General features: G+C 32.0%; 2 protein-coding genes across 8 annotated transcripts in view; one reads left to right on the forward strand and one right to left on the reverse strand.

Moving 5' to 3' along the window:
- Positions 1-516: 516 nt before the first annotated feature.
- On the reverse strand, positions 517-11,142 carry LOC106074228 (RNA-binding protein 41-like). 6 transcript variants are annotated; one of them, XM_013234969.2, is made up of 7 exons: positions 10,952-11,142; positions 8,973-9,063; positions 6,079-6,246; positions 5,772-5,964; positions 3,815-4,537; positions 2,559-2,706; positions 517-1,940 (listed from the first exon to the last, which is right to left on the reverse strand). In XM_013234969.2, exons 1-7 carry the CDS (start codon positions 10,962-10,964, stop codon positions 1,843-1,845), a joined length of 1,434 nt encoding a protein of 477 aa, XP_013090423.2. In that variant the 5' UTR covers positions 10,965-11,142; the 3' UTR covers positions 517-1,842. The 6 variants fall into 6 exon arrangements, with proteins under 6 accessions (XP_013090423.2, XP_055894727.1, XP_055894728.1 ...); XM_056038752.1 differs by having other exon boundaries at positions 8,973-9,135; XM_056038753.1 differs by lacking the exon at positions 10,952-11,142 and adding an exon at positions 9,975-9,993 and having other exon boundaries at positions 8,973-9,234.
- Positions 11,143-11,203: 61 nt separating this feature from the next.
- LOC106080289 (THO complex subunit 2-like) overlaps positions 11,204-15,992 on the forward strand; it is a 29,479-nt gene continuing 24,690 nt past the window's right edge. For both annotated transcript variants that reach the window (XR_008779416.1, XM_056038738.1), the window contains exons 1-2: positions 11,204-11,300; positions 12,580-12,733. Coding sequence is in view for 1 of the 2 variants with exons in the window: in XM_056038738.1 (XP_055894713.1) it covers positions 11,230-11,300; positions 12,580-12,733 (225 nt within the window). In the remaining variant the exon portion in view is untranslated. The remainder of the gene's footprint in view (positions 11,301-12,579; positions 12,734-15,992) is intronic.

The raw sequence follows: 15,992 nt of genomic DNA on the forward strand, positions 1-15,992 counted from the left end.
CTCACAAAATACACATATAGTACAGATAGTACAACAAACCACTGGTCATATCTTGAGGTCAAGCCCAAAGCCTATTCACAGACATTTTGTGGCGGTACTAAGTAGTAGAAGATTGAGGCTGACAAAAGCCTATTTAACTACAGCTTACTCTTAGTAAGGGGCAAGATTTTATGGGGGCTCCTAGCTGTAAATTTTATAGTTTAATTTAAATCATCTTACACATCTGGCCCCAAATCACCCCAATAGAAAGAAAACTATATGGAGAGCTCCCTGATTTGGAAACCACTGCGCAGTTCATCTCATGTATTGGTCTAGTCATCTGAACACTCCAACATAACAATGAGAACGAAGAAGAAGAATCATACATGTTGTTTATTAGTTTATGTACAACTGGGTGTGTATGGTGAGTCTGTTGGGCTGAGTTTGGGGACTAAAAGTAATTATAAATTAATTATAACACACAAACACATATTGTAATTAATATTATAAATTTAATTCAATGAGATTTATACAATGAAATGACATGACTAATGGTAAAGATAAATGAATACAGTACATATAGTATGATAAATTACTAAATCATAGTCTAGTTCTAATTAAATACTGAATTAATATTTCAAATACAATGATAACCACCTTGTAATATGGTATCCGATAGTATTGACCTCACAATATTTCCTTCCAAGACTAAGATTCTGTAACAGTACAGTTCACTTCAAAGACAGCTGTCCAAGGTATCACAGGTGTCTTCTAGCCAAGATGAATGTTCGCCACGATGAAGCATCAAAGTACCAAAACTCACAATGTAACACCAAGTCTGGATATAGAAAATCTGGAACCTCAGACTCGAACCCAAAACTTGAAAACTCAGACGAAAAACCTGAGATGAACACCCTATAGAAAGACAAATAACACATTCTTCTAATCCTCTAATCTAATTACAAAATTCGAATGCGACCGAATACATATTAAGAATAACTTTACTATGTGAAATGAAACTCACCCTATACAGGGGTCAAATAATCCTTCAAGAATATATACAAAGGCCAATGCTAAGGCTATCCAATAACGAAGACACAAGGAGAATTCAATAACTCAAAAGATACAGCCTGCTTCAGTCGAGCAACATGGCGTGAATGCACCAAATGACCAAGAAGAAAAATTTCGACGCAACAAGGGGAGAGCAATTACTGCACACAAATAAAATAATGCAAATGACGTCATCACCTATTGATGAAAGCGGCGCTATTAGATAGAGAACATTTTTAACATACAACTACATAGATAGTTGTGACAAATGGTATAGCACAATACAGGTAAAGACTTCCTGGTGCTCTATGTACCAAGGAGTGCTCAGAGAACAAAACAGACATTAATTTAGCTGCCCTCGACAGTGCTTTAACATCTGAACACCACGCCCCATAAAATGTTTGGTCTATGTCTGTGACAAAATGGTTTTTGTTGTAGCATGGAAATAAAAATGTGTTGAGGAAACTTACACAAAAATATTCAATGGGTTTAGAACTAATAGAAACTAAACAAAAATATTCAATGGGTTTAGAACTAATACATTCTTTTATCTTAGCACCAAAACAAAGTTCATTATTTAAATACTTTAAGGAGTACCCAAATGTCATTTGAGCATGACTTCATATCGGTACATTACAAGCTATTAGTGTGAATGACTAGATTAACAAATAAATGTGTATAGTTCTAAAAGACTTGTACATTTTAATTTAAAAAAAAACAAAACAATTTTTACTTGCAAATAAACAAATTTTTATTGCGCCAGTTAGTATGAAATTCTATCACACTTAATGTAATGCAATTAATTCCTTTTTATTAAGTTGCTGTCTTTTTCCCATAGCTTAAAATGATTGGCTTATCTCTCAGCTTGTACCCATTGACAAGTTGTATAGCCTCTCCAGCCGTGGCTTCGTCTGAAAATATAAAACATTTCAATGCAGCTCATCTGACAATGCTACAAAGCATTCAATGTTGCTACAGTTCACAAGCTTGTTCTATGTCATGTTAATGGTTATTGGGCGCATTACTTATTCTGGAATCGATTCTCTTATTAACAGATATTAAGGTTCATACTTTGACATTTTTCTAACTAAAAAAAGGCAGGAGAGCTTTTAAGATAAACTGAAGTATGCAAACGTGACATGAAGCTTTCCAAAACGACACTAACTGTTGGGATAAAGAGGCACTAGATAGATCCACATGGAGAGAGAGCATAAAGGAAGGGTCCTGGATTGCAGATGCCATACACAACAATAGTAGAAAGAAGGGTAAAAGTACAACGGTGCCTGGTGATTACAGATGCCCAAATCTGCATATCAAGGATTGGCCTCTTTAGTCACACAAGAAGTTGCAAAGGGAACAAAAGATGGAAAGAGAAAAAGACAAATGATAAAAGGGATACAACTCCTGATTTTACCCTTATTAAGTTGATGATTACCTCAAGTACATTTTTCTGGATGTATTAAGTTGGTTCCAATTAAAAATGTTCACAAACGATGCTAAAGGTTACGTGGATCTACATTTGGTCTAACCTGGAAATGTTATGAACGCTTGTCCTTTCATTCTGCCAGTTAATCTTTTAAATATTATCTGTGGTTTGTCAGCAGTTTGGAAGCAAGCAAATAAAGCCACTAGGTCTTCATCAGAGACTTTAGGATGCAAATTTTTCACGTACACAATCTGAAAGGGGTAAACAAAAAACAGACTTGCGGTGCATCATTACATTTCAATTGTAATAGAACTAATTGGAGAAGGCTGATTTTTATCAAGGTACAATCAATACTAAACATTTATGTAGTACAGGTCAAGCAGAAAGTTATTTCACCGTAAAATGTTAACAAAATGTCTCATAAATGGCTGTATCATCACTATGCTTGATGTGCATCTAAAGTTAAGATGCATTTTGGGGCAGTGTTTTTGTATTTATTATTTAATTCTACAGCATCATAAGTTAGGGTAAATTAAAGTATGATAAAAAGTACATTGTTTAAATGCAACAAAAACATTTTTTTTGAAACAATTTCATACTTGAAAGTAAACATTTATTTAAGACAAAAGTAGAGAAAAAAAAGATAAGATGTGAGTTTCTTTCTTTCTATGAAGCATATATTTGAGAAAAAACGTTTTTAAGAAAGTTTAAAAGATTTTAAACATAATAAAACAACTTAAGGTAACCATTTATTAATTTTACCATCACAGAGAGGATACTGGACAGCAATTACAAAAACAGATATAAGCACTCATTTGTTCCCATGGCAATAAAGTCACTAATACAATTCAACTTTCTGATGTAAACTTCGCATGTAATGTTTGAAAATGTGGTATTAACATATATTTCCTTTGCTATCTATATTTTTGTATAATGCAAAATTGTAAGACCAATTTCTTCAAAGAAAATAAAGATATATTATCAGTATTATTATTATTTTGTAAATAGTTCACGTACATAGATGTAGGAAGCGTGGTCGAGAGGCTAAGTACGCTTAAACTTGGCTACTTATGAAAGGGGCTCAAGGTTCGACACCCAACTTGAGCAGAGTTGTGCTTTACAGAGCGCCTAAAGGCAGCACGGAAAACCTTCTCTCAGATACCCCCCCCCCCCCAACTGGTCCACTAATGAGATTGGACTATAGCGCTCTGAGCATGCTATAAACATGAAAGTAGTGCTATATAAAAGCTATGTGTATATACATATATACACACATACATATATATATATATATATATATACATATATGCCATAATTAAAAAATTTTCTTCCATAAAACACAGAGAATGTACCGATTACCTTGTTTGGTTCACCAAATGTAAAGTTTCTAAATTTTTCCATTGATTTGATTTCTTCTAAAGTTAATTTGTTGTTCTCTATTTCTCTTCTAGGAATAAAATTGATTGGACCAGAGATTTCTGTGCGTGAACTTGATTCTTGGTTTGAATTTGTATTGCCTCTTTCTTTCTCTATTATTTGGTTTGAGTCTGAGAGCCTTTCACAGATGATGTCTAAAGTTTTTGAGGTCTCATTATTGTGAGGTGCAGGGTCTGGACAATCTTTGATTATATCACAGCTTATATCTGATGAATCTACTTGTAGATCCTGCCGAGTCCTCTCGGCTAAATGATCAGTGGGATCTGCATCTAATTCTGTATTTAGCTTTAATGACTCATAGTACAACTTTTTTCTCTCCAGCTTACGTCTTCTGCGCCTATCTCTTCTTGAATCTCGCTCAGTTTTTTTGTCAATGTCGCTTAGAATTTCTGACAGATGGTTGATGGGATCATCTGGGTGGGTGTCCTTGAACTTCTTCTGAGTTATAATACTGGGAAGATCTGAAATTGTTCCAAACTTTTGTGCAATGGAGATTTCTAAATCTCTTTCTTGTCTGCTCAACTCTAGAGCCCCTTGGAATGTATCGGGAACAGATAAAGATTTTTCTTTTTCTGTAATCTTTTTCTGAATTTCAATTAGCTGAGCAGATTTAGACAAGGGATGAGCTCCATAACCAGGGGTACTCTGTAAATAAATAAAAAATGGGGCTAAATTAAATTAAGCAATTTAATACTTTATTTATATTGTCTTAACATCCAGCTGATTTGTGATAATGGTTGTCGCAAACTTAAAATATTCTTTCAAAATGGTCAAGAATATTTCATTTGGTAATAATTGGTACTTAATAAATAACTTTACTCTCTGTGCAGAAGATGGTCAGACTATTTGTATGCCAGTCAATAGCCAGGCAGCATAAACGGATGCATATGGTGGCTGAGTGGTAGAGCGTTTGGCTTCCAAACCGTGGGGTCTCATGTTTAAATCCTAGCGAAGACTGGTTTTTATATTTAGGGATCTTCAAGGTGCTCCTGAGTCCACCCAGCTCTAATGGGAACCTGACATTATTAGGGGGAAAAGTAAAGGTAGTCGGTTGTTATGCTGGTCACATGAGACCACAGGCCACAGAAACATGACCTTGACATCATCTGCCCCTAAGATAACAAAGGGTACTTTACTAATAAAACTTAACAGATTATAATGAAACTTTGGCTTTGCCACCACTTGTTATTGCTCAAATTTATTAAAATGTCCCAACACGCACTATCTGTCACACTATATTGGACGAGCTCATATCCCAATTGCAAGAAAAAGGATGCCTATCATAAGCTATCTCGACATGACCAACGCATAATTTTTTGACTCAGAACGGACACAACAGAATGAGACAACATATGTTCCAGAAGCTAAAAGTCGGGACGAGCGAAACCTGCATCATCCTAGAATGCTGACCATGTCCCTCAAAGCTGCATACTATAACAAGAGGCCCGAACAAGACTCTGGCCCCAAAACCCTCCTACAGAAGAAAAACTATACTGAAAACTACCTGATCTGGAAACCACATAGGATTACTGATCTGAAGCCTCTGACATGCAAAATGAGAATGAAGAAGAAGAAGACTAAGAAGAAGACTATCTGTTGATATTCTTAACTCATTCTCTCCTAACTGATGATACCAACGTTGATTTGACCCCATTAAATTAAATTAATTTTTTGTTTTATAAACCTTAATATGTGTTATATAAAAAGTGTGCATTCTTCTATAATTATATACCTAATATAACATTTCCAGATTACATACAAAATTGAAGTTTAATCATAACAGGGGAGTGAAACACAAATGAGAAAAATTAACAATTCCATCGGAACATGGAAAATAATTACGGAGAGAAAGAGCTAAACTTCATCTAGTATGACATACCTCAATTTTCATTTCTTCTTGCAGCCAGATAGTAACTTCTTCGTCATTTAGTCCACAGTGTCGCAAGTGGTCAATTTTTGAATCTAGGTCACCAACTGTCTTGTAATGTTGAAAACTGTGAACTCCGACAAGCTTCTCAACTCCAGGATCATGGGATGTAGCTGGCGTAAACGAACGATGATGTGAAAACTGACTGTTGATAGAATACCATTTCAAATAAAAATGTAAAATTATACATTTAAAATCATATAAAGATATAAAACTATTTTGTAAAATAAGTAGGCCGAAATTCACTATAAATAATTACTCTGAGAGAGTGACATCTTTTTTCACTTGACGTTGCAGTAAAATCTGCAAATGTTTTTCACTTTGTGTCTCTATGTGTTCCTGGCCATCAATTTTACGTTTTTTATTCTGCAACACTGCTTGGGGCATGCGCAAAACATCTCTGCTTTCAAATCTTTTTGGATTTCCACTGTGAAAAAAAACACAACATTTTTTCATTTGTCTAGTTGACTTATGAAATGCCTTTTAAATAGTGATCACAATGAAAGAATTTTTTTTTTTCAATGTAGACTATGTAGATCTGGGTTACACCATTAGGGTGGGAAAAAAAATCTTTTACCAAAAATATATTTTTATTAAAATATTTTAGATCTAGATAACTAGGCATTTCTGAGTTCTATTAATTTAATCTTTAGAACTTGTAAAAATTTCCTAATTCATCAGTAATGAAAAAATGTATGTATCTATGCCTTTTCTTAAAATTAAAAATTGGGCCTTAGAACAATATTAAATTCAATGTATTTCTATATATCCAAAAAATGACTAATACTGGGTTCACTTGGCTTGGTTACATTTGAGGCACTAACTATTTTAGATTTAGTAAACTTTATTTTGGATGCTCTGAGTTTCTGTTTGTAGGCTACCAAATATTTTCACTGTTATCTTTACTTCAATAACTGAGGGAAGTTTCACATTTTAAGACAAATCTTGTTTTTTTTTGTTAATACATTCTGTGTTGTTTATCAAGTACATCTTGCACAACTTGACACAAGTTTCCTTTTGGGTTGTTGTTCTGTATCTTGTCATTTTCCTAAACTTCTACTACTGTAAGAACGGCTAATGTTGATGTGCTCTATGGTTGTGGTCTATAAAGTCTAATTTCCAATCAGAAGTCAAAGTCATTCTAAAAGATATTTCTATAATCACCATTGCATCAGAGTAGGGAATATAAGAACATTTGTCCTTGGTTTACTGAAAGTGAAGGGGGCGTGGCTGAGTGGTACAGCACTTGGCTTCCAAACCAAGGGGTCTTGAGTTTGAATCTCAGTCAAAGGTGGGATTTTGAACTTCTGGATATTTAGGATGCCACTGAGTTCACCCAACTCTAAATCTAACATTAGTTGGGGAGAAGTAAAGGCGGTTGGTCGTTGTCCAGGCCCCATGACATCTCTATTAACCATCTGCCAAAGAAACAGATGACTATTACATCATCTGCCCTATAGATTGCAAGGTCTTAAAGGGGTACTTTACTTTACTTATACAGGGACCTAGTTTGGTCTACCTAGTTTGATCTAAGTCTTTACCAAGGCAGTTCTGGGCTAGGCAAGCCAGCAAATCATGGTAGGCTAGTAGCCTAGAGAGCTCTAAGTGTTAAGTGTTAGTACACATTGACTCCAAAGTGTCCAGCACTTAGTTATATCAGACATTAATGTGTATAATCTCTCCATGTCAACAAAAGTATAAAATGAAGGTCATGAGTAAATAATTGTATCATGATTGTTTGATCATTGGTTGTTGAATATGATATACCATTTGCTCCTCTAATGTATATAATCATTTTGTTCATTAATATTTTAACTGTTAACCTCACCAGATCATTTGTTATTCTAAATGTCAGAGACCAGACCATTAAATGAGCATAAATATTGTTCAACAAATAAATGACACCTGACTGTATTTGTACTTTCTATTGCAGAGGTCTATAATCAACAAAATTATAGTCAATATCAGGTATAAGAGGAAAATTAAAAAAGGATTTATGTTTTAGTTTAAGTAGATAGTATTGAGAGTATAGTTTCCCTTTTTATTTTTCAATCCCATTAAGTGCCATAATAAGCTTCTATGTCTACACTAAGATCAGATGTTGTTTAGAAATGAAGTTGTTTTTTTATCTTTGTAATTGTTAGCTTTTGACTAGGGGATAAATAAGTATGCCAACAGGCCTTGGCATATAACTATAAAGAAGATTCATTTATGATAAAATTAGTACTTTGATGGTAGGCTAATTTTTTTCTTCTTCTTCTTCATCGTTCTCATTGTTATGTTGGAGTGTTCATATGACTAGACCAATACATGAGATGAACTGCGCAGTGGTTTCCAAATCAGGGAGCTCTCCATATAGTTGGTAGGCTAATTATATAGGACTATTATTGATTAATGATTACTGTGTACAGTGTTTAAAATTTTGTGACACATTAACTTTTAGGGCCCTTGGGATTATAGATTGAATTATCGTTATAACTTGGATAGATGTTATATATTATAACTAGGATAGATGTTATATTTTAAAAACCAATGTTATCATCTGGGCATATATATTGCACCATGTCTTTTATTTCAGGAAACATTTCCATGGCTACCATCTACACTTGCTGATGTACTGGGAATAGTGGGTAAGACTCCTATTTTTTTAAAGCACAGTTTTAATTGAAATTGAGATCTATGAACATTAAAATAGTAATATTACTAAATAAGAATTTTAAAAAAACCATAAAAAGTCATAGCATAGATTTAAGTGTTACAATACCATGACCTAATAATGCCCAAACTACAGTATGTTGGCCTTAACTGGCCAATGACACTCTCTATGCTCTTCAGTCCCTAGAACATTCTGCCCACAGTGCATAGAGAAACAGCAGAGTCTTGATTTCATTTGACTACACAATGTTTGACAGTGATACAGTCAGTAATGTAATATCATCATCATCTTTCCTTAATAATAGTCAGTAATATGCATGTCAGAAATTTAAAGGGTATAGCCTGCAGCAAGAATGTGTTATGAACACTGTAACACACCAAGTATCAGACAAATAGTTAGATCAAAAATACTATTCTAATCATTGTTAGTGGGTTTAGCAAAAATGAGTCATTTGAATGAGATATTAATTGAGCTAATAAAGATAATCAGCATATTACCATGGCATTGATCCTTCCACTTTTTTAGAAACTTTATGATTCATCCTTTGGGTAGAAATATAGATTCTATCTGGATCTCTTTTATAGGTTTCTTGCCACGGTTTAAAGTTTAACAATAATAATTAATATTTATCTTTAAGTCTCAGTCTTTGATATCTAATCACTATATTTGCATAGATAGATCCCAATACAGATGTGGAATAGATATATCTATATAATTTTATATTTCTAGACTCCTAGTCCAGTTCTGGATAATTTAGATCTATATAATAATATATGCAGTTAATATTAATGGATCTACATAGACTAAATCTACATCATCTTATCTTCTTGTCTTATAAAATACAGATATTAATTCAAAAAAGAAGAAGATTATAAATGTCCTACACATTTAACAGATCTAGAAAAGTAGATTTATTTTTTTTAGAATAATTTAAATTAAAAAGCCAACTTTTATTTATTTAATCTTCTTTAGTAGTAAGTTACAAAAGGGAGCCTTTGAAGTTTGATGTTAAGTCAAAGTTAAATAGATCTGCTGATCTATTAAGACAATTAGATCTATGTATAATTAAGTTTTACCATAAGTTACGAGTATATCTAGTCATTCTAGTCACAATCTAGTGACCTAGTCTTTTTAAAACTTTTTTAAAAATTTAGATTCTAACTAGCTCTAGATTCTAGATCTAAGTCTTTTACCTATAATTATAACTTATTAAGTTCAGATAAGCTATTCAGTGACACTGACAGGCAGTGAAAATCAGTGAAAAGCAAAAAAAAAAAAAATGCAAAAATTGAAAAATGACTCATGACATGGACATGACAGTCATGACATAGATAATTCCCATGATAATATTAATAAATAAATATGTTTTATCAATTTTTTATGTCAGAGAGCCTTGATTTAAAATGTAAACTTAAAGTTACAACTTTATTTAAAATTTACAATCTAGACGATACAAAAAGATCTAGACTCTAGAGTGAGTCTAGAGAGTGTAGTGTTACTTAGTGTATGTAGATTTCTATCAGTATGAACAAGAACTCTAAACAAAACAAGATTGACATAATTTAAAACTTTTATTAAAAAGAGCCTACAGACCTATATAGATCTATTTATATATATAGTGCCACACGAGTCTCCACTTAACTATATATTGCCCCACACCCGGCCCGGTTTGGGGAAGGGAAACAATATTTATACAAAACTTTTAACTTATAATACTTATATCAACCCTGTCTGTCTGATATAAAATGTTATTTCTCCCACTTCCTATTTTCGGATCGAGTTGAAACGTTAAACAATAATTTACTGTACCCAAGAAAACAAGAATCAATTAAAAAAAAAATTAATTAAAAAATGGTAATTAATTATTTTGTTTGATATCAAAAGGGAAATAAACCCTACAGTATTGAGAAATGTTTTTTACTTGTTACTCTATCCGATTGTAATTTGATTTGAAAATACAACCCATTAAACCAAACACTAAAAGGCTTTTACAGTACAGATCTAGCTGGAAATGGGAGAATGACTATTCCAATCGTCGCTTTTTTATAGTTTAAACCGTCAAAGAAATTAAAATAAATATAGATGGCTTCTATTTATAGTCTCTAAAATCACTATCCTTTTCCAGACTCCTATAGAATGTAAGACTTTCTAACCGACTGAATTATAAGGCCTGTAACATTCCGAGTCATTATGAGTTCTCTAGGGGTCTTAAAACTTCCTAATAATGGAAGAGTGCACTACAAATGATGCGGTTTGTTGGCGATGAATTATGACAAAGATATAGAATACACTATATAAATATTGATTTATTATAGATATCCAGATCTAGATCTAATAAGCAGTAAAACTGTAATTTAGATTCAAATATCCAGCAGTGCTAAATCTCAGTAGGCCCTACATTGCCTAGGGTAGCATTTTCATGTTTAGTCTCCACAATAAAACATTCAATTTATTTTATCATACTGCGAGGTCATACTCATAGTAGTCATAGATTCTCTACATCAATCGTCATGCCTAATCAATAAAAAAAATCTAGACATGACATAGATCTAGTCTATCTTATCTTATAAAATAGTCAAGATGTAGACATGTAGAGATATATAGGATCTAGTATCCAGAATAGATAGAGAGATTTCTAAAGTCAAATAGATTGATCTATCCTCTCTAAAAGCCTTATAGTAAAAGCATCAAACATCAAGAAAAATTTTAAGAAATCTATGACGTCACATCCCGCCTCACTGCCATTCGTAGAAAATGGCGACTGTATGTGTTTTATTGTCACCTGAAATTCTACGTTCATGGGATAAATCAGGGCGTTCAGAATTGTAAGTCATATCATAGTCCATTATATAGAATAAGCTAGACTCCAGAATGTCTAAGTGTATATTCTAAAGTCTAAATTTAGAAACCGTCTCACAGTGGTTTGTCAAAGTTTGTGACTGTCACTGGAAATGGAATCAATTCAATGGGTCATCACTTCCATTCAAGTCCAAGTTGAAGTTCCACTAAAACTCAGAGTGAAAAGTCAGGACTCAGAGTTAAAAGTCAGAGTACTCAGTCTAGTTAAACTATACTCTATTGTCTCTATAATCCAGATCATTAGATCTAGTAGAAGTTTAAGTTCTACATGAGTTACTGAGTTAGTCTAAGTCTAAGTCTAGTTACTTAGTCTTACTTAACTAGTAATACTAGATAGTAGATCTAGCTAGAGTTAGAGTCTAGTCTAGATCTAGAAGTTATTTTTTAGACTGTACAGTCACAGTGTACAGTACAGTGACTCATGTAACAGTTAACAGTGAGTAATCAGTAACTCACAAACTCAGTAACTGCCATTCAAACTTAAGTAAAGTTTAGTCTTTACTCAAAATTAGTCAAAACACTGAAATTTAAAAAATCTCAGCCTCACAAATAATTTTTAAAATCTCAACCTCACAACTGACTTGAACTGTTGGAGTTGGAGTAAAATTGAGTTCTAATTAATCATTAATTAATGTAATATAACTGTAACTAGATCTAGACTCTCTCTATAATATATATGTAGATACTCCTAAGGTTTGAAACCTAGCATACATATATGTGATCATATTTCATTTTAAATAGTCTTCTCAAAGGTGCGTCTCCACTCCTTAATTGCTATAAAATAAAAATCATTTTTAAAAAAATCAAATTTATTGTCAATACTGAACCACCACCACTTATCCTTTAGTCTGTTGGGGCATTACACATGATCTGCTTTCTTTCTCCATTCCTTTTTTTTTTTTAACCATGAGTAGAGTCTCTTTTAACAACAGGCCTGTCCTTTCTTTGATGTCTACCCATCACTTTTTCTGTCTGCCTATTGCTCTTTTTCCTGGGCCTGTTCCCTGCCTTCTTTCTGTTCAAATAAGGATGCCATAGCTTTGAAATGTGTGGGGTAAAATTGCCTAGTAAAGAATAATTTAAAATCTCTTCTTAGTTTTTATTTTGAATACAGATTAAAAATAATCATGAAAGTGTGAGGTTTATCAAAGTAAATTAATGGCATCGTCTCTGATCTTATAACAAAAAATACTTTTTTTTTTTTTTTTTTGTGGGAGTTGATGATTTTTTTTTTTCAATCTGTAGCCTAAAGCAGTGCAGGTTATTAGGAGATGATGAAATATCTATGAAAGAGTTACCAAAGAAAACAATTAAAAGAGCTTTTTATGAAGTTTGTTATGCAGTCAATCATAATCAACTCAAGATTGAGAATGCAGTATCTGTATTTTCTGAACTCAAGGTATTCTACAACTGCATCATCATTATAACTAGGATAGATGTTATATATATTATAACTAGGATAGATGTTATATATTATAACTAGTATAGATGTTATATATTATAACTAGGATAGATGTTATATATTATAACTAGGATAGATGTTATATATTATAACTAGATAGATGTTATATATTATAACTAGGATAGATGTTATATATGGCGGAAAACAGATTTTCTATTGAAAATGCATTTTTGAAGTTCATTATTCATTTTCTCCATATATACAACATCTGTGATATATTTCCTTTTACTGATGGGTAGACCTATGTTTGTGGAAGCTTCATTAGCAATATTTTTTTGAAATTCGTTTTTATAAGAAATTTGTGAATGTCATGAAGTATGCAAAAAAAGACACACAGGATTTACTTTTGGATTTATGTGCTCCCCTTTGAAAAGGTAAGAAACATATAAACCTATATCATTACTATGAAATAATGCATGCTTACTGTTTAGAAATGATTGTTCTAAATGATAGAGAAAAAAGAAAAGAAATTAAGTTGTTAGTTTATCTTAAAAATAAAAAAAAAATAGCCTCGATGCCATTTCATAATTTGTGCGTCGTGAAACTATGCATACAATTTTATAAAAATATCATTTAAATGGTACCAATTTTAGTTTCAAAACACGTTTATTTTTATTTCAGCAATCATAGTGTTTTATTTTTTATTTTTTTTGGTGTATAAAAAAAATAAAGTTTTAAAAAAAAACATGTTTTTTTTAAAGCCCATCGGAAGTGTGTCGGGACAGTTTGACCTCATCAATTTTTTTCATCGTGCTTAATTTTTTATTCATTCTCGCGGAATAAGTGGAACCGACAACATCTATTAAGCCTTATCATAGACTGAAACTATAACAGACCATTTTTTTAAATAATATCAACTGCTTAGGTAAATATTTTACATTTCACTACGAGTGTCGTTTGTTTTCATTTCAAATAACATCATGACTCGGGAAATGAGTCCTTTTTTTTGCGCTGCCAGCGTGCGATGGAAATAAGCATGCGCGGATCTAGATCTAGACTAAGATAAAGATTTTAGATCTGGATCTTTGTTTAAATATAATTCATAGTAATTTGTTATAGACTTAGATCTACATCTTAACGTGAAAAGGTCTAGAGATCTAAATATAGTCACTTCTAGTTCTAGTAGTAGTACTAGTCGTAGCTAAGACTAAGTAGTAGATAGTGAAGTAGCGATGTACACACGCGTGGATCAGACTAGATCTAGATCTAGTCTAGTCTCTAAACTAGATTCACTAAATGTAGATATAAAATTGTATATATCTGTGTCTAAATATAATAATATAATTCATAATAACTTATAGATTTAGGAAATCTGAGATGATTTAGAGCTAAATCTAGTCATTTCTAGTAGATAGTCAAGTAGCGATGCACATACGCGTGGATCAGACTAGATCTAGATCTAGTCTAGTCTCTAGTTTAAATGTAGATCTAAAATTGTATATCTGTGTCTAAATATAATAATATAATTCATAATAACTTATAGATTTAGGAAATCTGAGATGATTTAGAGCTAAATCTAGTCATTTCTGATTTCTAGTAGATAGTAGTCAAGTGGCGATGCACACACGCGTGGATCTAGCATCTAGACTAGCTAGATCTAAGTCTAAATGTAGATTAGATCTAAGATTTTATAATAGATTCTATGTCTAAATATAATTCATAGTAACTTATAGAATTAGGACTAGATCTATATCAGTAGATTTTAACGTGGAAAAATTCTTAGATGATTTAGATCTAAATCAAGTCATTTCTAGTAGATTTAAGTAGATAGTCAAGTAGCGATGTACACGGGCCACACGCTTGGATCAAGACCCTAGCCTAAGTCTAAATATATCTCTACGTCTAAATATTATTCATAGACTTAAAACTAGATTTTAACATTGAAAAAATATGAGATCTAATTTATTCTAAATCTAGTCATTTCTAGATCTAGTCTAGTAACTGCGATGTACACGTGTAGATCTAGAATCTTGTCTAAGTCTAAATGTAGATTAAATCTAAGATTTTATATCTAAATATAATTCATAGGAGCTTATAAACGTAGGGCTTAATTAGATCTCTAAATCTAGAATTCTAGATCTACATCTTAAACTACTTAAAGTGGAAAAAATCTAGATCTAGTCAATTATACTATAGAGAAGAGATTCAAGTAGGTAGGATACTTGGTAGTTCTAGATTAATAGATCTAGATGATAGAGCTAGAATGTAGATATATCGGCAAAAACACTTTTTTTCCTTTTAAAGATCTAAATCTAGGCATAAATCTAATAGATTACTAGATCTAGAAAGATTAAATAATTTTAAAAAACTATTAGCTGTGTAGGATAGAGACTAAATATAGATCTAGATCTACTTATGGTTTATGGACATAGTTAAAAATAACAACAAACACATAGAATCTATAAACCAAATAAAAGTTGTTTTTATTTCTTTTCTCAGCAACAATTACAACAAATACAAAAATTGAGATCATATGAGATAGTAAACAGAATACATCATGTACTATGCAAAACCTATTATTAGGACTAATATCTATAAGCCTAGACTAGAGTCAGAGTATAGTAGTCTAGAGTCTAGACCTAGATCTAAAAATTGATCAAGAACTAGAAGAGATCTAAATCTTGATAATATTTCATTTAATATAAGATCTTTTCTAGTCTAAAATTATACATCTATAAACTTTATCTAAAATTGATATTAGTTTGTTAAAACATGAAGATATAAGAAAAAAAAAAGACTTTTTATGGTAGGGTGGGGCGAGGGGGGAGGGCTAATTTATTAGTTATAAATATTTTTAAAAATTGTTTGTTTGTTTTTTCAAATGGTCTATAAATATACTTTACTTTGTGACATAGTTTTCTGCTAATAATATTGTGAATTTGTAAAATTCATGGAATATTGGACATACCCTCTGTGAATGATGGATTTTTCATTATTAGGGGTAAGTGTGTTTGATCTCATTTTTTATGGTCTAATACTTGTCTGATGATAATGAATGAGCCATATTTGGATTCCTCTGTTCTTGGGCATTAAAACTGATATATAATATGTCAAAACTGATACTGGTTTTGTTTTTCAGGATGATTATAAAGTATCATTTGCAACCATTTTTTTTTACGGAGGGGGTGGGGTCTGGGGAGGCTAATTAATAGGAATAAATGTTTTAAGAAACTAGTTTTTATTGTTTTTTTCAAAT

The sequence above is a fragment of the Biomphalaria glabrata genome, chromosome 8 (assembly GCF_947242115.1).
Source record: "Biomphalaria glabrata chromosome 8, xgBioGlab47.1, whole genome shotgun sequence".
Classification (NCBI taxonomy): domain Eukaryota; kingdom Metazoa; phylum Mollusca; class Gastropoda; family Planorbidae; genus Biomphalaria; species Biomphalaria glabrata.

Coding starts and splice junctions, on each gene's coding strand:
- LOC106074228 (XM_013234969.2), bottom strand. Junction 6,247..8,972: donor GTGGAAGGATCAATGCCATG/GTAATATGCTGA, acceptor TTTTTTTCACAG/TGGAAATCCAAAAAGATTTG. Junction 2,707..3,814: donor CATTTGGTGAACCAAACAAG/GTAATCGGTACA, acceptor TACCCCTTTCAG/ATTGTGTACGTGAAAAATTT.